Source organism: Xiphophorus hellerii, chromosome 16, assembly GCF_003331165.1.
Source record: "Xiphophorus hellerii strain 12219 chromosome 16, Xiphophorus_hellerii-4.1, whole genome shotgun sequence".
Lineage (NCBI taxonomy): Eukaryota > Metazoa > Chordata > Actinopteri > Cyprinodontiformes > Poeciliidae > Xiphophorus > Xiphophorus hellerii.
In genome coordinates this window covers 22,823,890-22,849,245 of record NC_045687.1, presented here as the reverse complement: position 1 = coordinate 22,849,245, position 25,356 = coordinate 22,823,890, and the positions used below count along the sequence as shown (strand labels likewise).

The 25,356-nt window shown below is 39.7% G+C and overlaps 1 protein-coding gene across 2 annotated transcripts; it reads left to right on the top strand.

Moving 5' to 3' along the window:
- Positions 1 to 4,700: 4,700 nt before the first annotated feature.
- carhsp1 (calcium regulated heat stable protein 1) lies at positions 4,701 to 20,723 on the top strand. 2 transcript variants are annotated; one of them, XM_032588308.1, is made up of 5 exons: positions 4,701 to 4,902; positions 17,745 to 17,873; positions 18,186 to 18,294; positions 19,288 to 19,410; positions 20,194 to 20,723. In XM_032588308.1, exons 2-5 carry the CDS (start codon positions 17,792 to 17,794, stop codon positions 20,354 to 20,356), a joined length of 477 nt encoding a protein of 158 aa, XP_032444199.1. In that variant the 5' UTR covers positions 4,701 to 4,902; positions 17,745 to 17,791; the 3' UTR covers positions 20,357 to 20,723. The 2 variants fall into 2 exon arrangements, with proteins under 2 accessions (XP_032444199.1, XP_032444200.1); XM_032588309.1 differs by lacking the exon at positions 4,701 to 4,902 and adding an exon at positions 13,219 to 13,323.
- The last annotated feature ends 4,633 nt before the right edge of the window (positions 20,724 to 25,356 follow it).

Sequence of the window (25,356 nt, the reverse complement as noted above, 5' to 3'; positions counted from 1 at the left end):
GAGGTATTCGCTTCTGAGGTATTCTTCTTCCCGTTACTTGGCTGTAGTCATGAGCCACTCAGGTTACCCTGCCTGTAACCTGTGTTTACCCCGTCACTCCACAGCTGAGCCAATCCAGATTGACTTTGAGGGCAGACAGCGGAGCTAAAGGTCAGATAATGACACGCAGAGGTCGTACCGTGAGACTGAAATGATGGTGCGCACACCAGGAACCACAGAGAGAGACTGAAGTTTTACGTCTCTTTTCGTCTTGTCAACTACTGTCAGATACTATGTATTCTATTTGTATATATTATATTTAGCTAATATATGAATTTATCTTAATATGTATGTCGATTCTATTGTATGTCGTTATTGGGCTTAGTTTGACGTTGACACATTCTTGTCCCGTTTCTTTTGGGTTTTTTTTTTTAAGTCTGGATTTAAGTCTGAATCATTCACAGTTTTGTAAAATTGACACTGAAAAGTAATTTTTATTGATGAGATTATCGTAACGTGATTGAAATAAATTTGATTTGACGACAGTAGCTCTTTGAGACCATTTAAGTTTTCTAGGGGTGCACCGATTGCAGTTTTCTGGCCGATCGATGATCGGCAATATTTAAAAAGTAATCTGACCTGCCCATTCCAATTTTGGCCGATCCAGATTGGTTTTTGTCTGAAATGTTGCTTAATATAGCAACACTTTTAGGCCTTTTGAAGAGGTAGACAAGATCGGCCGATCTCCCAAAATTAAGGAAATCGGTGCACTCCTAAAAAAATTTTCCCTGCAAACACTCATCGAAATAAGTCTTTTGTTAGAATACGGTAACACTATAGTTGAGTTCATTATGATTCTATTGCAGTGGTGCCCCAAAGTGGGTCCTGGAGGGCCGGCATCCTGCATGCTTTAGTTCTCTCCCTGGTTTCACTCACTTGGATCCAATGATGGCTCGTTGGAGGCCTAAGAAGAACATTGACATGCTGAAAAGGTTGTTGTTGCCAGCAGGGAGAGAACTGAAACCTGCAGGATGCCGGCCCTCCAGGACCCACTTTGGACAGCCCTGTTCTATTGCTATACATTCTGGCCACTGAACGATAATGCAGAGTTGTTTAACGTTCTCAACCTCATTTAAAGATCGTCCAAACACAGTCCTTGTTTTAGAAATTTTAAAAGCTGACTGAGTGCAGTCTCTTTTTTGTTTTTTGTTTTTTTTTATTATTATTTTTATTTGCCTCTTTATTGCTGCTAGTATGAAGAAATTTCCAAATGTGAAGAAATTTCTGTTTGTGCAGATTTTAAAAAAAAAGAAAGAAAATGTCCCAGTTTAGATTTTTATGTCAGCCTGTGAAAGAGATTAGAAAATACACCCACTTCATATTCCTGCACACGTGCAGCAGGTGTGTGTTTATTTATCAGCACCGACTTTTTTATGTTTCGTTCCATTTGAATCAGAAGTAAGAATTTGGAATGACGTCAAAAAAAATCGCAAAGGGATAGTCTATAGGATCTCACTTGGGTTAATATGTTACTCACAGTAACATATTAACACTCCAATCTCAAAATGTCAAAAATGTATGTGAGATGTCTTATAAATCTTTAATTTGTTACCACTGGGCGATTATTTAGCCAGAAGCCAATGACTACACACACAGGAAGATCATTGGAGGCAGCGCGCCTCCAATGATCTTCCTGTGTGAAACGCACACTGTGAATGAATATTTGTTGTGTTTATCGATCAAACTGATTATCCCGCTGCAGCATACTCATTGACAGAGAGAAATAAACTCCCATTAGTCCAAATATGGCTTTTATTACTGCAGTGGTCGCCACATTTTATGCGTCAGCTGGCAAATCAAGTTTTGAGGTTTGGTTCGGTGAGAAATTTTCACCCTCCAAATTTCTGTCTCTATTTTCACAGGGTTTTTAAAAAAAATTATTATTATTATTTTTTCAATCTCGACTCGCAGGTTCAAATGGAGCACATGTAAGTGCCAAATGCTAACAGTGACATCGGGAAGCAACGCTGCAGTTTCTCAGTTTCATTCTGTTCTGCTGGAGTTGAGAGGGATTTTTACACCCAGGAGCTAATGGCTCAGCCACTGAGCGAATAATAGATTGTTTTTTTTGTTTTTTTTTACTTGATATAGTACTGAGTTGAGGTATGGATGACAGTGTGGAAAAATGAAAGTTCTTTGTGGAAACCTTAACATTTCTCACTTTCCCTGCCCTGTGGAAGGTGATGCAAGTTCTTTGCAGACATTGTTTATGCAATAAATCTGTTTCCTTTCAGTTGTTTCAACGTCTTGGTTTCCTCTCTTTTTGTAACCGTTTCCTGTTATTTAAATGCTGTTATTTTTGACATGACATTCAGAACCACTCTGTGAACATCCTGCAGTGGCCGAGCCGGAATCCAGATTTCAATCTGATCGGATAATCTGGAGATATCTCAAAATGGCTGACAGAGGTCTCCATCCAACCTGATGGAGCGGGAGAAGAACCGCAAAAAAAAAGAATGGACCAAAATGGCTGAAGATGGGTGAGCTACGCTGCCGGCATGATGAAAAAAGACTTGAGGCTGGAATTCTGCCAGAGCAAAGTGAATACTTTTGTCTTTTTAAAAGGGCGGTGTTATGTAAAACTGACCTTTATGAGCTTTATATCATGTTAGATTTTTATTCCCTCATCACAAAATGTGCTGAAGGCAACATAGTTGCTTGATTGTGGCTGAAAAACACAATCTTGTGGGACAAAAACTTTTGTGTCATATATTGAGCTAGAATTTTGATGAAAGAGATTCCAATGCAGTTTTTATGAAGGTTGGAACATTACAAAGTATCGAAAAAGCGAAATGCTCTGAATGCTTTTGTTTTTCTGGAAATATTCCGTGTTATTCCAAATTCTGATTCAATCAGTGAGAGGAGTCGCCTCTGATCCTGGGCTGACTCGCGATTCTTTCCAGGAATTTTTTTTTCTCCCCCAGCCTGGTGGAAAAGTGTGTCATAAAACCTTCACTATAAGAAAGTAACAAAGATCAGAGCTCTGAGTATTCGGGCCTGTAGCCAAAAGCTACCCACTGAGACTCCGTGGTGGATTTATTTTATTTTATTTTTTCAAAAACTGGGCGGATTAACAGAAAACAACAAGCGTTGACTGATTCCAAGCAAAAATCGTCCAGGATTCAACTGAATGTGACAGCTTGACATTAAAAAGCTGTTTGGCGGCGGGCCAGTTTTTAACCCTGCTAAATGCGCTTTGCTCCTTTATTGCATCCTGCCAAGTTCCTTCTGGTGAAAGTTATCTATCACAAGACTTTTCTTATCTGTTGGGCCAATGGGAAGCAAACACATCTCAGCTCCACCACAACAACCTTGAAAACGACGCTGGTAGAAAACAATTTGTTCTCTGCTCTATTCTTTTGCTCTATGCTTACTGCAACACAAAAGAAAAAAAAAACCCCACAAAAGTATGTTCATTTGAATTCCAGCTTGTATTTATCCAAGCTCAGAGTTGGTTCCGGGGGGCCACGTCTTCTACTTGTGATGACGTGCCACACAAAAAGTACTTTAATTTGAAGACTTTCAAACACGTTGCTGATTCTTGCAGACAAAACTGGACAACTATTGGCACCAGAAGCATAAACATTATGGAAGAATGCCAAGAAGGATAGAAAGTCTTGTTTGCAGTTTGCCACAAGCCAGGTAGAGGGCACCACTAACATGTGGAAGAAGGCTTTCTGGTCTGATGGGACCAAAATGAAACCTTTTTGTCCTGCATACAAAATGGTATGGTGAAAAATTACTGTGATTCAATCTGATTGGGCCTTTTGCAAAGAATATGTAAAACTTTCTGTTTTTAAACACGCAATCTGGTCGAGATGTAACATAAAAGATTTGGGGGGGGGGAAAAAAATATGTTAAAGTGTCTGGATGGGACGATACACTTTATTCACTTTCTATACCGATACCAATATCTGAGATTTAGTAGCAGCCATTACTGATCTGATACAGAAAAACATTGCTGAGTTGACTAAAAGCTTGGTCAAACATATAAAAACAACACAACTTTAATTTGATCAGTCAAAACAATTAGGAGTAGAATAGCCAATGTGAAAAATAATAAACTGAAACGGATAAAAGCAACAGGTGGACAACCTCGGTCAAACATGTAGAAATGAACAAACCTTCTTTCAAATGATTCAGAAAATGTAATTAGGAATTCTAAATAGAACGTAAAATAAAACATGAAGTCGCTCAGAGTACAAAGCATAAAATGTAACCACACAGATTATGGATCGGGCACATTGTCACCCGAACTAAATTTTTATTTTTTTTCCCCCAATGTCAGAACCGATACAGATATTAATATCGGATTGGTGTCTATTAAAGTTTGTGGTTGTGTAAAAGTGAAAAGGGTGGTATGGGTATTTTTGTTCTCTGTAGAGAGCTGCATTTTTAAGAAACTGTGAGAGAAAAAAAACATATTACAAACAAACATTGAATAGTCATATAAATAATAACATTAACACAGCCAGTAATGATAACATATTAAAAGAACCATTCGAGCTGAAAGAATTTTTATTTCAGAATTTGCTTTGCGCTTTGTATCTGATACTTACGGGGAAGTGTTTTTTTTTCCCCCCATTCTCACCGGTTGTTACGGTAACTCATGATGCCCCCCCCTCTACTCCCCCCGACTGATAAGTTACGCCCATTCAGAAAAAGAGAGGGAGAGAGAGAGAAAGAGAAAGAGAGAGAGCGAGTATTTACGGTGCTTGGCTGCTAGAGAATGAACCTCATCTCTTCCACTCTTTGTGCAGCAGAGGGAGAACATTAAACCTCATCATTGGACCGGAACCGGGTTCTTTTTGGACGCTGTTTTCAGACTTCAGAACTGTCACTTCTTAACTTGAAGGAACCAAGGTGAGTGATGCCATTAAAAACACTGAACGAGCTCAAACTCTTGTGAACCCCGCGGTGCTAGCTGACTAAACAATGTGTTGGACTGGAGGCCAGCTGCTCAGTTTCAGTCTGAGTTCGGGTCAGGAAACATCTGGGCTCGGTGGTCGAGCGCAGAACTTTGTAGCTGTAGAGGTTTGCTTTGGTTCTCCTGTAATGGACAGACCTCTATAAACTCTGCTGTCCAGCGCGGGATTGGGGTTTTCCTGGCGCGTGCAGGCGGTCATTTCCTTTGAAGGTGGAGGGACCAGCAGGCTCGGTCAATATGGGTTTTGTCCGAGAAAGTACCGTCGCTGTGGTTCACACCGTGGAAAATCCAATTCTGCTTTAAAAAAATGACGGAAACATGCGGTCACTCACCATTTAAAAACATTCACACGCCTTAGTCATAATTATGTTAGGAGAAGCTGAAAAAGAGTCAATTTTTCTGACTCGTACTTCAGGCTTGCTGATGGTAAAACGAGTAAAAAAAGTATAAGGTGGAGATTTGAATCCTTCTGTACTTATGTTAGAAATGTCAGATATGTTGTTTAAGGAGGCGGCCACTGAGTAGGAGTTGGAGCTAAGAAATGGGAGTTTTATAAGTCTATAGTTTTGCTGTCCTCCGGAACACAAACAACAGTGGACTGGCGTGTGATTTACAAACTGAGGTTATCATTTGAAAGTTGTATTTTCCACATAGTTGCTTAAGAAATGAGAAGCTACTCATTGCACCAGCTGGGGTTAAATAACTTGTTGCCAAGTGGGACACAGCAGTAACTATCCAACAAGAAGCTCAGAGCTATTTGCTCAATTAAATTCAGCTGGTGACATTTTTATTCTGTAATTTGGTTTATCCAGCCAGTGAGCTCTACTGAGATTATGGGTAATTATGGAAAGATATTGAGGGATTTAATCAGTTAAACCATCATGTATACACAGGTCGTCCACCATACTTTCCCACAGCCATTTTTTTTTCTTTTGCTAAGCCAATCTTGAGTGTTTGTTGATTAAAAAGATCAGTCTTAGTCCCCATCAGATTATTCTTTTATTCCATAAACTGCATGGGTTTTGTTACACGTTGCAGACCAGAGTTAAAATCCCAGACGAGTTTAGCGATTTGTGGTGGTGGGACAGAGAAGGCTGTTTTCTGGCATCACTGTCAAAACAACCTGATGGCATGGTAATTTATTATTTAGACTGGATCATCACAAGTTTACCCTGTTGCTTTACCATTGAATTTTGGATTTGCAAAAAAATATATATTTATACGACAGTGGACCCCCACCTGTTCGTGATTCAGAATTTGTGGATTTTTCTTTTTAACGTTGCTCCAAATAATCTATGTAAAATTGACATTTTTTGCGTTTATTCCTTAAAGCATATCTTGAAAATAACTCAGTTTGAGAAGCTGAATACGGTGGTACTTGACATGCTGGCATTTGCAAAGCAACCAATCCAGGAGTCCCATTCATTTTTTCCAGGGTGCTGATTTACCGTACATCCAAGAACAGAGATAAGGAAGACCATAGGTGTTAGCTTCCAATGCTAAGATGGTTTCTACTGTGTGCATTAGTTCATAGTAAGATATGTTGTGTGGTTTAACTATTAAAACTGGCAGGTGGAAGCACTTTTAGAGGGAGTCTTAAGTATTTGTGGTTAATATGGGTCCTGGATCGGCCTGTGTCACTTTAGATTTCTTCCCAAGTGAAACAGGAAGTCGTTTATCAATTACAAGTTCCTAGAATCTCTGATCAGCAATAAATATACTCAATTCAAAGGTTCATTTTTACTTTATTTGGTACACGGTTATGCTACAGTAGTAAAAGATCAATTGAACTCTTAAGTAGATATGAAAATTGAAATCGACAGTGCTAAAAATCGTAAAAAATGATGATGATACCCAGGCCTTTTTTCTTCTTTGTATTTGATATTCCCATCCCTTTCAATAGATATATTTCCCCCCACATGTAATAGTGTACCAACATTTTTTTCATGCATCCATTGAAGTATTTTTCACATATGGCCATGATTTAAAAAAACTCATCATATCTTTAATTAATTTTAAAATTAGTTTTAGTGAGTAAATAATGAAATATGGCAATACAGCAGGGTGAAGCAGCCTTAACCTGAAAGTGATTTGCTTCCATTTTTTTGAAGATTTTGAATGAAATTCCTGTTAAATTTTTTTTTTTTTAAAAAAAGCAGTCTAAATATTTTTGCCCTTTTTTTTTTTATTCTACTACTTGCTGTTATACCACTGTGTTTATAATTGGACCGTGTTGAAGACGCTTTTCTCGCAGGAAGCTGAAGCCAGTCGACAGGAAGAGTAATAAAGTGTGGGTGTTTTGTGGGGCCATATAAAAGGCCGCACAGGAAGATTAATGGAGTTCTGTTATAGAAGCTCATGTTTGCTTTATTGACCTCTCAAACTCCTGCAAAGTGTCTGTCTGCAACATGAACGCTTCCAAATCGTTGTTTCCTGCTGTTTGTACAAGGGGGCAAATTCCACCGACATGAGTCAAATGTGACCCAGCCGGTTGGATGACGTCTTTATTGCCACATGAAGCAAAGTGACGCTTTGCAAAGTGCCACCATCAGTGTTGTATAAAAGTGTTTTCAGTTTGTTTTTTCTATTTAAAGAGACGGCATGTGAATACAACACCAGGTTTATTCACTTAAAAAAATAGCTTATTAATCTCAATGAGAAATGAAACATTTTATTACTAAAGTTGAGGAAGTCATTATAGATTTGTGAATGATGTAGTTTAACAGTGAAGCTGCCTGTACACTACGTGTACTAGCATGCAGGTTAGAAATCTGTAAACATCAGTGTGTTGATGGTAACACACACACACACACACACACACACACACACACAACAGGGGAAACACAAGGTTATGTTGTTGAAACTGAAACCTACTCAGATGTACAGTATGTGATATTTTGCAGACATATTTGTTTTTCAGAACTTGTTACATTAAAACCACAAACTTAAGTGTGTTTTTCTAATATAATTTTTATTACTACCAGCCAGGATTAGCTTGTCATGAAATAACTTCTGGAGTAAAGGACTAACTAAGACCTGACTTGACCTACAAACTAACGTGAAATATTTGAAGTTTTGAAACACAGTGAAAGTTCGTATCTGACGTGAAACCTGGTGGTCAGAAGAGCCCACGAAGAATCCTGCCTCAGTAAATAAACCAAAACACACAAAACTAAATCTTTCGTCTCTTTCAAATACTAAACAGGAGGTCATTATTTGTTTTGAAACGCAATGTGGTTCACAACTATAAAAAAGTAGAGGCAAAATATATCTTTTTAAAGAAATGCGCTGTAATTCTTTGGGGTAAAATTGTCAATGTATGTGGAAGTACAACCGAGACGTGTTTTGCGTAGCTCTCGGTTTTTGTGTTTGCAGTCGGCGTGCTGAAATCAGTGACTGCAACCCAAACACAAAACCTCTCTGCAGGTATCAGCCGCTTCTGGTGTGTGAGGAAAACATGCCTGATGGAGGCTCAGTGGTGTCTCTGTATCTGCATTTCCATTGACCACTTGTTTGCACAATTTGACATTTCGAAAATAAAGTTGCTTAACGTAAACACGGCGGTTTTGGAAAAACTTTTGTTTTTTTCAGTAAAAAGTTTAGTCGCTAAAATGAGGTGCGTTTCTTTTCTTTTTTTTTGGCCGTATGAAAATAGTTTTATTTCGCAAAGCTGCAATGGAAACCGGGCCTGTCGCAGTACATTTTACTGGACGATAAATTGTCCCAGAAGTTATTGTGATGAACGATAATATTGTTGTTTTGAGACCATTTTCAACAATACAATTGTGAAGGCATAACAATGCAAGAGCACATTGTCAAAGATGAATAAACTTTAAATTTTAGTGAGCATTTAACACTGGAACTTCAAATATCCATATAAACAACAGAACAAAACAAATAAAATGAATGATGAAGTCTTTGAAAACAAAATTGTTCCTCAAAAAACAGGATAGTTGAGACCAAAACACCAGACTGACGACTTTTATCATCCAGTTATTGATGGAAAGAAAAAAATAAATCATGCAAATGAAAATTGTTGAACTTGTTTTAATTTATCATGCGATGAGTTGATTATTGTGACAGGCCTACTGGAAACACTTGTTTTTGCATCACGCAAGTCAAAACGATCAACCACCAGATGACTGACCACAAAGAAGACAGGAAGTAGTTGGAAGAACATGGCGTGTTTTTAACAACTTATTCACACATATATATATTTTTATTGTTTCTCATTTAATAGAAATAACTCAAAATTGTGGTGTTTTTTTTCACATCAGTGGAATCTTGACAAAGTTTTGCGTACATTTGTAATGCAAGTACAGCTACTGTCTTAGAAACACAAAGTCAACGTAATCGTAGCCGTGTTGATAAGAAATGACTCTGAGTGACTCGACTCGCTGTTCTGTTGTCACCTCACAGTTTAATCAACAATCCGGTTCCTTCTATTAATTTTTACGCCTCCGGTCGTCGTGAAAGTGTTTGGAGGAGGATAACTACAATCAAATGAGTTCTGCTGCAAGAGCCACCATAACGTTTCTGTGGCGTAGACGCAGAGACGAGGTAACAGAGGAAAGCAAGAGGAATGATGGTTTTGCTTGACTCGTTGCTGGCATCATTACCAGCTCTGCTCTGTGTCTGAGCTGCAGTGACTGACAGTTTGACACAGTCTCACTTTCACTGCTATCAGTGAAGAGAAGAGAATAGATGCTGATCCTTGAGAAAGAGCCCCCAAAGTCCCTCTGTTTGTTATTGGGCAAATTCAATCCGAGTAAATACCAAATCGGTTTTCAAATGAGGAATTCATGTCTGATCGAAAAAGCTGTCCACCTTTAGGGAAATATTCTGTCCACTGATGAGACAAAGTGGAACTTTTTTGGAAGCTCTTGCATCTGGTGGAAACTAGAAACGGCAGTCGGTACCAACAGTCGAACACAACGGCTATAGGAGGTTGATCTGCGGGTTGCTGCGCTTCTCGAGGACCTGGATGGGTTGCCATAACGATGAAATCTGTCTTCTGGACCTTCAGTTCAGTGACCTCAATCTCCAACAACATTGGGTTTAGCTGCAGGATAATGAGCTGAACATCAGAAACACTTGATGCGGTTTGTTGCTGCCAACGGTGACTCAACCGGTTATTAGCTTTAGAGGTCAGTTGCTTTATCAAAGGGTCAGATTGAAGGAAAAGAATAAAAATGTGAGTTTATTTTTTACTTTCAGTGTCCCTTTAGGGTCTCTGTACTCTTTGTATTTAAATGTAATTGCAAAAATAAATAAAAACACTGTAGGGGCATTAGGAGGTGTAGCATAACTTTAGTCTGAGTGCTAACCTTGACAGCTAGCTCATGCTGTGTGTGTTTAAATGCAGACTGAAGTGAGGTTCAGACCAGGAGGCTGCTGCAGCTGCTGCTGCTGCTGCTGCTGTTGATGCTGCTGCTGTTGATGCTGCTGCTGCTGTTGATGCTGCTGCTGCTGCTGTTGATGCTGCTGCTGCTGCTGTTGATGCTGCTGCTGTTGATGCTGCTGTTGATGCTGCTGCTGTTGATGCTGCTGCTGCTGCTGCTGCTGCTGTTGATGCTGCTGCTGTTGATGCTGCTGTTGATGCTGCTGTTGATGCTGCTGCTGCTGCTGCTGCTGCTGCTGCTGTTGATGCTGCTGCTGCTGCTGTTGATGCTGCTGCTGCTGCTGCTGCTGCTGTTGATGCTGCTGCTGCTGCTGCTGTTGATGCTGCTGCTGCTGCTGTCAACGCTCAGCTACAGAGATGCTGCACTGACGCACATTGCTGGGATGAGTCATGAAATTGTCAGATCAGGATCATTGTTTGCTATCACACAGGCACATCTCATTTGGCCTTGTGCACACACACACACACACACACACTCCCACACAAACACTCGCACACACTTCGCATCCGTTTTCACAGGAGACCCTGTAGAAAATGCCGGCTGCGTTTGCACGATGCCCCCGATGTCGGTCAGCGTATTCAAGGTTTTCAGTGAACTGCCCGGAGCTGCTCATGTTCCCGGTTCACTGCATCCATTCATTCCAGTTACTGTCTCACAAAGGCAGCACTATAACAGACCTAACATCTGCTACAAAGGCTCCAAAGCTCACAGGATGGGGGGAAATACTGAAAACTGAAAATGTGAATTCAGATATTCTCAATTTTGTTTCAATTAATTAATCAAAAGTTATGTTTACCTTCAAACATTGTTTCTTAGTTTCAGGTTTTTCCACTTATCTGAAGTATTTACATCTTTTGGTCAAGTTGTGATGAAAATATTTAAAATCTTGCACTTTGATATGTTTCATTCTATTCATCCCTGTTTTTATTTAAAAAGCGCAAAGACTAAGATGGCAGGTAATCGATTGGGGCCATTTCTGATGAGACTTTTTGGTCTTCAGGTGATCTGTAGTGTTTGTGGTTATCATGCGTTATAAACCTGGCGTCCTTTCATCTGCCTGTCGGCAGGACAGCAAAACTCCCCCATGCTAAACGTCAATGCAGATTTTAGATCAAGCTGAAGGTGAAGTGGCGAGACCTGCAGATAAAACAAGAAAAAAACGGACTTCGTCTCTTATCTGCAAGATTTGTTTCTCACTTCAAATATTTTTAGGTTTTCATTTTTAGATGCACGTTTCTATGTGAATGGAAATGTACATTTTCTAAGCTTCCATTTTTATTTAGCACGCAGGCTAATAACTGGGTGAACCTGTGAGGGTGATGTAGACACAGATTCAGCTCAGAGTAGCCCTTCCTTTCACCGTCTTTGTTTTGTTCTTATTTTCGCTGATTTTATTCATTTATATATTGTCCTTTTATTTAGCTGGAAATTTAATGACATCTGATGTACCTGAACTACTTAACAAATGGCAAAATAGTCCTTTAGTTCAGCCTCGTCATTAAGCCGACAGTTGTGGTTTTCTCCCAGTGCTTTAAAGTATTCTTTATTAGCCAGCACTGTCAACACTACACTGCATGCATGACCTAACTTCTTTCTTGACTGAAAGTAAGAGCGCTACACAAAGATAAAACAGCTTAAAACTCATAAAAGGATTGTAAAATGTTCTTTCATTTTCAGATAAAGTTACATGCTGACAGCATGTGGATAGCTCTCTGTATAACTGACACATCTACATGTTTTGTCCCTCCCCTTTGTTTAATATTTGTGACGTGTAAAACCTTGCATTCCTGTAAATCTTTTTTTCTTGCCTGCCTTAAAGGGCAACGCTTCAAACATCCATATTAGCTTCTTTCACAGAGCAGTAAATTGAGGCTGCAAAACGTCTCAGGCTCGACCTGAAATCTTTTCTGAACGACGCAAATTAATTTCTTAGAGGCCGGATATTGCTGTGTGCTGTTTTGTTGTTTTTTTTTTGTTGTTTTTTTTCCTCAGACTGTGTGTTTATTTCCTCACACAGTTGCAAGCTTACTCTCCAAACTTGTCTAGTTTCGATTTCCTGCCTCGTCCAGCAGGATGGGAGGAGGAACGACTTCCTCCCATTCATTACTCGGCTGTCTGATAAGTTTAACAAAAATACATATTTTAGCCATTTCACTGACGGGAAAACTAAACAATGTTCCAAAGATTAACAACTGAACAGTCAGCTCTGACACCCAGGTTAACATGGTTACCATAGTTACCATAGTTACCACGTATACGCAGGACAACACTGTTGCTTTAAAGTGCAATGTGCAACATTCTCTCTCTGATTGCATTGAACCTTTAACTCACCAATCACATTCTGGATGCTGAACTCTCCAAAGTTTCAGTAAGCTAAAAATAAGTATTATAGAACACAAAAAACATTAGCAGCCATCCTATAGTGGTAAAGCAGGAAGTGTAAGAAAAACCTTTGATCTTGACAACCACTGATTGCTTGAATCCTATGAAACAAGTGGTATAAAAACTTTCCCCCAACTCTGAAATTATATACTGTACTTCATAGCATCTTTAAATGCGATACATTTACAAATCAGGGTTTTCATCCTACACAGAACTCTCTGGATGCAACATCCCATCTCATAGAGATTGAAAGGAGTAGGATTATGTAATGGCACAGTCATTTTATTGTGCTATAAAATGATTGTGCCATTTTATAAGCACAATCAACTAACTGTTAACCTTCAGTTGTCATAAAAATGCTGCATGTATCAAATATGACTTGGAAGAAATTTGACTTCCTTATCTAACTCCTTGTAAGAGCAGGAGTTGGGAAGCTCCTGCTCCTTCGGAGGCTCCGCCTTCAGGAAGTCGTCACAACATGGCTCCTCTATTAACCCTCTAACGGTGTTTTTACCAGCGCTGCTCTGAGAAGCAGCTCCTATAACCAGCTCAGCAGATGAGCAGTTCCACCAGGTATTTGCTAATTGCTGCTGGCTAGTCTGAATGTTAAGCTCAGTCAGTTTTTACACGACGCCGCCCCTTTAACTGTCGCAGCTCTCTCTCCAATACTGTACCTACCATCACTGAATACAGTTGGGGAACGCTCTTTGTTAGGAATTATCAGAGTAATAATATGCATGCAAAAATAATCGCTAATGTAGAAAGCTAACATGACTTCCTGCTGAGATCTGAGCGCCTGTTTCTCCACTCGTGTTATTCTGCAGAGTGACGTTTGTTTGGCCCCACAGAGCCGATTTGTGGCGTTTGAATGATCAGGTGTTTGCAGGCTGGCTGCGCCCCGGTGGACCGCTATGTGCTGCGTCGGCGGGGTCATTAGGTGACGGGGATTCCATAGAGAACGAGCATGGAAACTTCTGTGTGAGTGGAGGAGAAAAACAAAGAGAGCGGCGTTTTGCTGCGTCTGCATGACAAAGTACTGAACACAAAGTGGAAGGAGAAATTCTTATACAAAGTTGCTGTTTTCATATGGTTCTAAATACAGATTTAATTTTTATGTTGCCAACCTAAACTCTTAGTTGCTGCTGTAATTTAATTATAACCTTCCACCAAATATCTAACCGAATGTTGATCATGACATTTTCACACAACTTTGTTACAGACACAGTTCAAGCCGAAGATGTTTTAATGTTTCCTCATCAAATCAAATGATTCTTTTTGTTCCAGTGCAATTTTCTTTTCTTTTTTTCCAACTGGAGAGGCACTGAGTCGACGGTCTTTGGCTTTATTGACCCCAGTCAATAGTTCACTAGGTAGGAGCTCCTGTCAGAAATATATGCAGAGATTAATTTAGCCTGCTGGAGAGAGCAAACTTCAGCAGAGAACAGGAAAGCTGAACATTTTTAACATGGAAACATGGAAGTGTTGGCTGGCTTTTGCAAATCTCAGGTAATCACTAACAACCGTTGAAGACGATTGTTTCTGTTGTTTTGTTTTAAATGGTGACAGAAACATCTGAAATTACTAAAGCCAAAATCAGCAGCTCAGGAAAAAAAAAACACAGATTCAAAACTAGCCTTTAAGCTCTGATTGGTGCATCTCTAGTAATACTGTAGTACCAGTAGAATGATTCAAAAGATAAGTGCTTTACTAATTCAAGTAATTTAAAAAATATGTTGGGGTTGAGAATATGGGCAAAAGATGTTGGTTTTATTTATGAGATCGTCTCATTTGTTTAAATGAATCTTTCAATCGGCTCTCATTTTACCTCCCACTTTTAAAGATGAGCTGCTTGGAAAACCACAAGCTGGTTGGTAAGATTACTGGAGACATTGAGTTCGTCACAATAAATCAATTAGTCGTACAATAAATTAAAATAAGCTCAATCATTTCAATTTGCATGATTTATCATCTTTCTCTTTTCTTTCTTTCTACCAAAAACTGAACGACTAAATTTTTCAGTCTGGTGTTTTGGTCAACCAGCTCTTTTTTTTTTTTTTTTGAAGGACAGTTTTGTTTACAGAGACTTAATTATTAATTTTATTTGTTGTTTCTGTTGTTTTGTTTGTGTATTTTGGGTATTTAAAATGTCTTCCAGTTCCAGTGTTAAATGTTCATTTATAATTTAAAGGTTGTTCTTTGAAGATGTGTTCTTGCCTTATTTTTGCCGTATCCGTCGCATCACTTGAAAATGGCCTCAAAACAACAATTTATCGCAACAACTTCTGGGACAATTTATCATCCAACATACTGTATCGTAGTTCAAGATTATTTTCGTTTCAAATTGACGGGTTTTATTCAAACATTTACAGACATTAAAGGTGAAATGAATATATTTTGTACAGTTCTGGTTTAATTAAAACTCAGAATATGTTGGGGGGCTTTTCAGTAAGTTACCTATTTTTTTGAGTGAGTACTCCAGTTAACGATTAATCAGTTACTAAATCAGTTGACTGTTATTTCAATAAATAATTGCAATAATCACGATTAATTCAGCCCTAAGATAGAGATGACTTGACCTTGACAGTACTGTGAAACTTCAACATTTAAAACATTTGCCTTTTATTTCCCTCCAATACTTTTTGTCAGAATTTACATTATTGTACATAATTGCCAATAGACGTTTAAAAAAAAAAAAAAAAAGGTCCTAGCAGTAAAGATCAGGTCACACAGCCAACACACCAACTCGATTGGATCAATAGAATAGAATAACACTCACAGGCAATAATCTGCTTTTTGCAAGCTGTGGGCACAAAAACACGCCGATGGTTCCAATAACTGGCGAAACCTTAATTATTGGACATGGAGTCCACCGGCGGTGGCTGCGCTGGTGGACATGAATTGTGTCCCATGACAGCTGGCTGTGGGAGACACTGAGGCTGTTGTTCTGCGAAGTGGTAAAGAGAAATGAAGCATGCTGTCCAGAGAGGGAGCAATCGCATTAACTCGTTGTTTATTGAGTTTAGTCCAATCAGAGGGCAGAATCACTCCGCTCTCTGTTCCTGCAAAGTGTGTTCAGACAACTGGAAGGAACCGTTCACATGTCTGGACTCGCCGGTCTTCTTCTAAGAAGCTGTAAACATGGTGATGCTTTACTTAGCTTATCAATTAATCATCAATCATTTATTGGCGTCTCTGATTTGCACTGTTTCTGTGGAGGTTGGGCGTTTCCCGTGTTTCGTCATGTGTGTGTGTGTGCGCCACGATGTCCAACACAGCTAAAGAACCCGTCAGAACACACACACACACACACCAGCTTTATGTCCTTCAGTTCAGTTTGATCAGACAGAAAAATCACTGTTTTTTTTGTTTTTTAAGACTGTAGTGTTGTGGAGGTTTTTATTGTGCTACATCAAATCGCTAAAGAAAACAGGATTCATCCTGTGGAGACAGCAGCTTCAGTCATCGCAGTGAGAAGGCCGTCTAGTTCAGCCAGACAGATGCAGCTCAGCGCGGCGCGCCTTTGGACTCGCCTGACACACGAGCTGCTCTGGACAACATGGCAGCATGTCAGGAAGACAATAACCAATAAAAACTAGTCATTTCTGAAAACCTAGAAATGACAAGCTGTCATTATAGCTGCAGATGGTTATTACTCTGTCTGTGATCCCATAGCAGCTACCATAAATGCCACAATGTGGACATGGCAATTAAGTAAAGTTAATGTATAAATAAAACCATAAACGCACTCTGAACAGAACATGGTGGTGGTGGCTTCATGAACTGGAGATGCTTTTCTTCTGCTGGGGCAGGGAGGCTGGTCAGAGAGAGGTCAAGGGAAACGCAGAGAAAACCTTTTAGACGCTACGAAAGACCTGAGGGTATCTAGCAGGATACTGACGCCAAACGGCCAAAGATGCAGCGAACTGGTTTGGATCAAATTATTTTCATCGGTTGGAGTGGACCAGTGAAAGCCTACTCTTAAATAGCCCTTAATAGCCCAAAATATGGTTAGCAAAATAAGGCCTTAAAAACAATTTTTTTTAATGTAAGTTTCCCTTAAATATGTTAATTGTATGTCTTTAATTTTTTAATTAATATGTTTTTTCCCTTTTTTAGGGACTTTTCTGTCAGGCAAACATTTGAGTCACACAGACTGATTCATTGCACTCTGTGGTGGAGGCTAACTAGCAGCTAATATACCCTTGCTAATTAGCTCACTGGCAGCTATCTCTCTTACCAACCCATATGACGCTGGGTGCACTCTGTGCAAAAATGCTCAGCACTGCGGGGGCTGAGGTTGTAGAGAACATCGCAAAAATATGCAATTTCCTGCTGTAGATTTCTGTTTTGATACGTCTTAAATTCCATTCATTGTGGTCTTAAATAGCCTTAAATTTGAATTGAATTGGTGAAACCCTGCAAATCTAATTGAGAAGCCGTGCAGCTCTTTGTAATAGTAACATTGCATTTTGTCCGATAAGAATACATTTGTGATGTAGTCGTAGATATGAACACATTTCCAGAGCGCTGAGTCTTTCTGTTCTGTTGGATTTGATGTGAAGCCGATCAGATTTCACTGCAACTCAAACTCAGCTATAGAAGCTAGCTGATGCTGGGTCTGAGGTCCTTTATTCAGCCGGTTTAATGTGCAGTAAAATCCTGCAGTAATAAAAAGGCAGCTCTTACATAATTGACCAATCAAACCTCAGCGACTGTCAACCAATTAGAGGAGAGTTGGATAAAGGGTTCTGGTCTCCCTCCTCTTTCAGGTCACAGTGACATCGAAGCTCTCTTAAATTATTGTCGCTACGGTTACGAGTTGTGCGACCATTTCCCCAGTCGGCCGCCGCTTCGGGGTCAGAGTTTATTTGCCCCCAGGGAGGGAAGAAGGTGAAATGTTTCTCTCAGGTTTTGTGCGACGTCTCTGTGGGTTTGATGTGTGTCCATGTCGCTCCTCTGAAGCCATCCTCCTGTCCTCCTCCCTCCATCTTTAGAGTGCTGCTTCGTGACCTCCTGACCCCGTGACGCCGACTCTTCCAACATGTCTTCTGAAGCCACACCCATCCAGGAGTCTCGACCTGTGACCCCTCCGCTGACCTCCCCAAAATCCCCTCGTTCACCAGGTAAAAAATGAGTTTTGTATCGTTTTGTCCATTTGGTTCATGTGTGTATTACAACACGCTTAATGTGCTAATAATGGTGCCAATTTTTGGATTAGCACTTTAGCCCTTATGCTAGCTCTGAAAGCATTTAGCATACTTTGCTTCATTTTTAACTTTTACCGGTCAATTCTAAAGCACTAATTTGCTTTCCTGTTTGAGAAACTTTACTTTGAGAAAAAAAAAAATGGACGTCTGTGTTGAAGTTTTGGTTATCAGTTTAGCTACTTCTGTGTGTGACGTTTGTTTATGTAAAAACTTTTCGTTCATTTTCAGAGTCTCTGCATCTTCCAACCAACAAGCTCAGAGAACGCTCGGCTTCCCCAATGAGAGACTTCCTCATCCCCAGCCCCCTGCCCACACGCAGGAACAGGACCATCTCGGCGTGAGGACACACACACACACACACACACACACACACACACATATAAAGTTATTGGTACTATCCAGGTGGTACATGTAGCAGTCATGCGGAGGTTCAGTGTGAAACATTTACTTTAGTTCCTTGACGGCAACAAAATGATGCTGATTAAATGCGATAATCAGGGAGCCGTCAAAATGTTTCTGCACAAAGTCCAAACTATATGGACTAACTATGTTACTGTTGTTCAGATGCAACATATGTTAACATTCAGCTTAATCTTCCTAATGTACTTTTCTTTCACCTTTTCTCTTCCTCTACTTCTGACTGTCGTCTCTGGTTTTGCTTCTCAAAGCAGCGCAGCAACCAGCTTCACGGGCTGGGCCCAGCGGTGCTGGTTTTTCAAAATAAAGTACATTTTAACATTTCCTGATGCTTAATTTCACACTCTAATTATGGTTAGTATAAGTGCGCAAATATAGGCGTGTAATAACATGTATTTTTAAGAAAGACCTTCATCCTGAAGGTGTGGTGGCTTTTATTTTGCCATGGCAACATGGCGCAATCAATTACAAATATTTATTTATGTTTTGAATCTGAACAAGCTGATGTAGTCAGAGGTACCTTCAGGTGCGCTGTAATACAGACTGCTACAGGAGATCCTTCCCGCCCTCAGTCGTCTCTGAAGAAACCTGGATAGTTTGACTTCTTAAAACATCCAGGTTTTCCTTTTTTTTTGTAAAGTCTCTTTGGATTATAATTCCTGACATTTAAAGACAAAACTTCAGTTCCTGCTGAAATTGCAAAACTTTTATTTGAATCTAAAGTCATTTTCAATCACTTTAATGTCCTAGTAATGTGGAATTTAATGTTATTTGAACCATTGCAACAAACGACACCAAAAGATTTTCAAGCCACAGATTAGATGCACAGGTGACATAAACAAAGATTTAAAACATAAATATAAATGTATAAGCTGTAATATCTCCATATTTCCCCTCCTGTCTTGTCCTGCAGCTCGGCCCGGGCAGCAGAGGGCCCCGTGTTTTCTGGAGTGTGTAAATGTTTCTCCCGCTCCAAAGGCCACGGCTTCCTTACACCTTCAGACGGCGGCAACGACATCTTCGTCCACATCTCAGAGTAAGTGTGTGTGTGTGTGTGTGTGCGCGCGCCCTGCTTCCCCACATATGATGAGGTGCTTTGGTTTGAATCACCGTCATCCGGCCTCAGAATCACACAGAGCAGGGAGGAGTGTGTAGGAGGACCACCTTCACCCCGATGCCTTTGTTTTCAACCTCAGACGTCAGAGGAACACACACCCACACACACACTCCCTCCACCCCCATGAATGTGAAATGAAAGGACGTTGGTACATTCAGACGAAATCTAATGGAACGACTTGATTTCAGCAGAACAGATGAAAATGAGCTGACAGGCTGCAGATTAAAACCAACTCTGAGCAGGAAGCTTCTGGTTTGAACCGGTTCCATTTCTCTGATTTATCACTTCTAAGGCTCATTTTCTGACCTTCAGGGAAGCAAAATGGATTAAAAGATCAAACGGTGATCTGGAGTTTCTGCAAAGACAGACTGATGAGATAAATGGGGAAATTTAAGTGATTTCAATTTACTTTAGTGGTTTTACAACTGTTGTGTAAATGTATCGTATAATAACAATAGTTCATATTTAACACTGCAACCGTTAGACATTTTAGATGTCCAAAATAAATTACAAATAAAATGGATACTGAAACTTCTGTAAACAAAGAGACGCAAGAAAAACAAACCATCATGCAAATGGATGTTATGAAGCTCATCTTCACTTATCATAAAAAGAATTGATTTCTTTTTATGACGGACTGAAACCCGAGGGTTTTTTTTTTGTAAGTTCTGCTTTTCATGTTTGTTTTGTGTTGTCTTCCAGTGTTGAGGGCGAGTACGTCCCGGTGGAAGGAGACGAGGTGACCTACAAGGTCTGCGCCATTCCTCCCAAACACGAGAAGATCCAGGCGGTGGAGGTGAACATCACCCACCTGAAACCAGGCAGCAAGCATGAGACCTGGGGGGGGCACGTCATCAGCAGCTGAGCGTGCCGACCATCACCGTGGAGACGGGGGCTGGGGAGGGAATTTAAAGGTGTGTGAATGGAGGATACTGTGGGTGAATCATGTTAAGTCCCAGCCGTCTCATCATCTTCTCATTCAAGCGTGAGCCGCCGACTCCATCCGGACAGAACCTGCTTTTCTTTCCTTGGATCTGAAATCTCGAGCGGAACCGAACCCGCAGCTCTCGTTATGCCTGTAGAACCTCGCAGAGATGCGTTCGGAAGTGTTTGGGATCATAAAACACTCGATGAATGTCGGAGTGTCTCCGCTGATCTGGTGTCGGCTAATCTGACGGAAGCATAAATCCATAATCATGTCGTGTTTGGGTGAAATAAAAGACTTTCAACAATTTTTGTCTGCTGGTTTATTCTTTTTTTTAATAGATGGTAGCTGCGTTTCCATTATGTGTGCAAAACTTTTATATTCTGCTAAGGTCCATAAAACACAATTGCGATTGCAGTGTTTCCTTTCAACAAGAAGTTCAGTTACAATCTTGTGAATAAGTTTAACTTAAGTCAAAAAAACACCATCGGCCTCCTGCCACTTCCTGTCGTCTTTTCCGCCAGTAGTGATATCTTGTTTGATCACATGACTCGTATGATGCTAAAAAAGTGTTTGAATTGAAATATGATTCCGTCGATAGTCGGGGGGATCGAAAACATTTTAAGTACCTAATCAGATGAAATCGGAATAGGTTTTCATCTGATTAGGTACGTGTAACTTAATCAGTTGAAATCTGATTAAGTTACACGTCATAACGCTGTTTGTTTTTCACTTTCATCCGCAGCGCTCAGTCAGTGAGGTTTGTGCTGAACACTGGATTTGTTTGCCACCTTCTCTTTATGCTTTTGATTTTGGAAAACGGTCAGATCTTTCCAAAGTTGTAGGGCACATGAGAGTTTGGCTTTTAGGTCCAGAAATTCTGCACTTTGGCACTTCTGCCAAAAAAACAAAAAAAACAAATTTCAGAAGGGCACTTTACTGTCCAGTGGAGAAATGTCTGGTGCTCTAGCTCCTCCTAGTGTCTATTTTTGTACATTGCTGATTAAAAAATAACTCAATGCGTGGACTGGACAGGAGTTACATGCCAGGCCTCCATCATTTAGCTAGCGCTAGCTTAGTTAGCCCACTTTACAATGTCTGACACCATAAAACTCTAAACTCTGAATGAACCCTTTGAGAAAAATCAACGATCTTCTTATGTTTGGGTTTCCTACCTCAATAAAACTACATTTTATTACTATGTTATAAATTGATAATAAACTGTTCCATCCAGTTTCCTCAGGTGTTACTACAGACTTCCTGACCGGAAGCAGCACAGAACTCGGATGTTTTTAAAAATGTGCTCAGTTTGACTTTTAGGTCTTAGGACTATTTAGTCCCATTTGAACCATGTTTGTTATAGCTGTAGTTTTATTGCACTTCAAAAAAATAACTGTAGCTGCTGTATTTTGTTTTGTGCCCGTGTGTAATTTTGAAAGCAAATGAGTCAAAATTAAATACAAATATTTACATTTTTATTCATTTATTATACTTGTGATTTTAGTTTTTACTAATTTTACATTTTTCTCCTCGTCATTCTGAGTGCAGTTTAATTCCAATAGTTTGTTAAATGCATGTTTCTGTTCAGCTCAGTAGTTGTTGTTTTCTCTTTTTGTTACTGTTGTTTGTTCCGATTGCTTCCTGATCTTATCTAATGTAAATCACTTCATGTGGAGCTTATTGTGTATGGAAAATGCTGGATAAATATGGACAGACGGAGAGAGGAGGGAGTCACATTCCTGCTCCCCTCCTGACATCTGAACAGAAACTGAAAGCGGAGTGAAGGAAACCGTTCCCATCGAACCGGAAAAGCCGACTTAACAGCAGAAACTGGTCTCAGGTTTTACAAAAGCACCACTGATTCTCCTCTTCCCCTGCTGGCTCCACCGCGGCTCTCACCACCACACGTGTTGCCGTCCTAAACAAAGCACAGGGATGGACGTAGGCTGGGTGGTTCAGCAACAGGTTGGAGAGGGGAAGCTTCAGAGCGAACAGTTCCAGTGGTTTTAGTGGCGGCGCATCAGGCCTCCCTGAAGGCAGGGTTTCAGAAAGAGCTGGAGTTTTTAAAGAGACAAAAGCAGAAATTCAAGGCATTAAGTTACAAAGTTACATTTCTTCTAACTCATAGTTGATTTATACAGCATTTTTATAACATAGTTACTTGTTTGTGCCATAAATGATGCTGTGTGCTGGAAAACACAAAATGCTGCCTCTTTAAAGTCAAACTGTGAAGATAAAAAGTGAAATCAGTCCAATAGCCTCACCACTTGGGGAAAAACCTCGCTGTGCTGCCCTCCTCTGGCCACATTTGATTACTGCAGCTTCTGAGCGGTTAAATAAAACACTGAAACATAATAATTATATCAAAATGTTGTACCAGGGCGGCCTGTGAGTCTCTGCTGGTGCATTTTTATTACGAACAATTCTGCTTTCATATTAAAATGCCAATTTAACAAATTTGGGAGCGTATGAAGAATTAAAAACAAAAACAAACAGACATTTGTTGTATAAATTCGAATCCGATGATTTTCATGTCAACATTATTACACTGATTAACATGTACAGTCCATTTCCTGCCTGTGTTCAACTAAAAGCATTAAAGTTAAAAGCATAATGAATGTTATGAAGGTGATTCTAATTCTGGAACTAAAGACGTAACGATGGAAGAATCTGCATGTTGTCAATGACGACAGTGTAAAGTCAAAGCCATAAGTCTTTTTTTTTTTCACATTTCTGTCATTTTTGTCGACCACAAACCTCTGTGTGTTTTATTTACTGGGTTTAATGTGATAGATGATAAAAATGGAAAAAGGTGATAAATAATTTTCAAGTCGGAGGGAAATAGTGCTGGCGCATTGAAAATAATAATAATATGTCAGGGAAAAGTGTAAACATTTTTGTCACCCATTTCAGAAAGTGAAATTCATATTAAATAGATTTATTACTTATAAATGAAACTATTCCAAGCCTCTTGTATTTCTTGCCATTTTGATGATTATGGCTTATAGAGAATAAACCCTCAAAGTGCAGCACAGTAAATAGTAAACAGTAAATAGAAGAAACAAAAAGGAAACTTTAAACAGAAAAGTATCTTCATTTCTATTTACAAAATAATTGGTTGATTCTGCTTTTACATGAGATTCTGCATTTCAAAATGTTTTACTAATTTGAAACGTGTGGCATGAATTTACACTGTGAAGCTTCCAGCTACACAGGACTTGTTATGGTTTGCTAGGATAATCCATGTTGATGTTGATCAAGGCTAATTTCAGCATTTCCAGGCTGCTGAGTCTAATGAAGGAAAAGCTGAAGAAAAAGTGACAAATGCTGCAATTTTCTTTAAAGTCAGAATTTTCTACTTAACTAACATGACTGTTCCTATTTAATAATGTAGTTATTGATCATTTTTCATACATGAAAAAAACTCATCCGGTTTCTCCTTTGCTATTATGGGGGAAAACACATCAAACAGCAGCAACGCTTTGTTTATCAGGAGGAGAAGTTGTAAAATTTTGGCCTTTTCTTCTTTTTTTTGTCTTCCAGAGCATTCAGCCTGCTGAGGGGCCCCGGCCCTTTGTCTGGTCGGTGAGGGGCCAGCTGCTCTGCTTTGGCTCCTGGCCCTCTTCAGGCTGCCTTCTGTCCACATTTACTTTCATGTTTGCGCGTCTCATCCGTCGAACTGAACTCGAACAGCACTTCATGTGTTCGGCCAGCAGATGTCGCTGAAACACTTGGCTGCAGCCTTTAAAAACAAACGGTCCGCATCCTTCTGTCTTCTGCTCCAAAAGGTCAGGCAGCCGGAGCGACAGAAAAAATACAAAACATTAAATTATGAGAATTAACTCATAATATTCAGAGAAGCTGCACTAAAAGGATGCAAGCTTTAAAATTCCACATCTTGGACCTACAGAGTTTCTGATTGAATCTTCTAGCATGTCACATAAAAACACATTGAAACAGGTTTAAACAAAATCCCACCCAGAATTCTTCAATAAAATTCCCTAAATTCTGTTACAGCTGGGAGTTTCTCTGTGCCACCAGAGTCGGCCCAAGTCATCAGCAAGTTAAGCTGCTGTTTAGCACTGCAGCAAATGCGACTGCCGGACCAAATGAGCAACACAGAAAAAAAACCACAACAAAGTTTTAATATGTTTGCTGTTGATTTAGCGAATACTGTGAACTGTAAATGGATGATATTCAGGTAACCTTATTTCGGCCTCCATGCAGTCAAATAAAAATTCATTAGAGATACAAATGTTACATGACCTGCTGACAAAAACATATCTACTGTGATAATTTAGTTGTCATTTTGTTGTTCAAATATATTTAAACAAAGATCTAAAATGCATCGTCTGTTGTGGAAATTCATTGGAATTATTCCATAAAGAAAAAATTAATTAATAATAAAAACCAGCATTTGTTATTATGTCTGTATCTAAAAACATTTGTTGGCTCCGGAGCCTCAGGTTGGAGGCCCCTGTTCTGATTATAGAGCCTTGAAAACTGAGTTAGTGGAAAAGTGAGGAAAAAAAAGTCTTGGAATTTAAAAATATGGACATATTTTAAGATGTGTTAAATTAAATTGCATTAATTAATTAATGATGGGATCAATGAAGTGTTTTTAATTGAATTGAATTTATCTGGAATAGACAAATTCAAAAATGTTTGTCTTATAATTTTCTATGTGTGAGGCAGGCTGGTTGCCATTTATGTAAAAAAAAAATAGCAGCTGTTGAGCTGAACTTGGGGCCCCAATTTCGATTCCACTTCCGGCCTCAAACAATTTTGGACCGGCCAAGATTATAATTAGTGTCCACCATCTGGCCAGTTCTGAGCGAACTTTGTGGAGGCGCCCCTGATCGAGCAGGAGAAAGGAGGAGGGAAATGCGAGGTGGGGAGAAAGGGATGGAGGAAAACAGATGATGAGCGAAAGGAGGAGG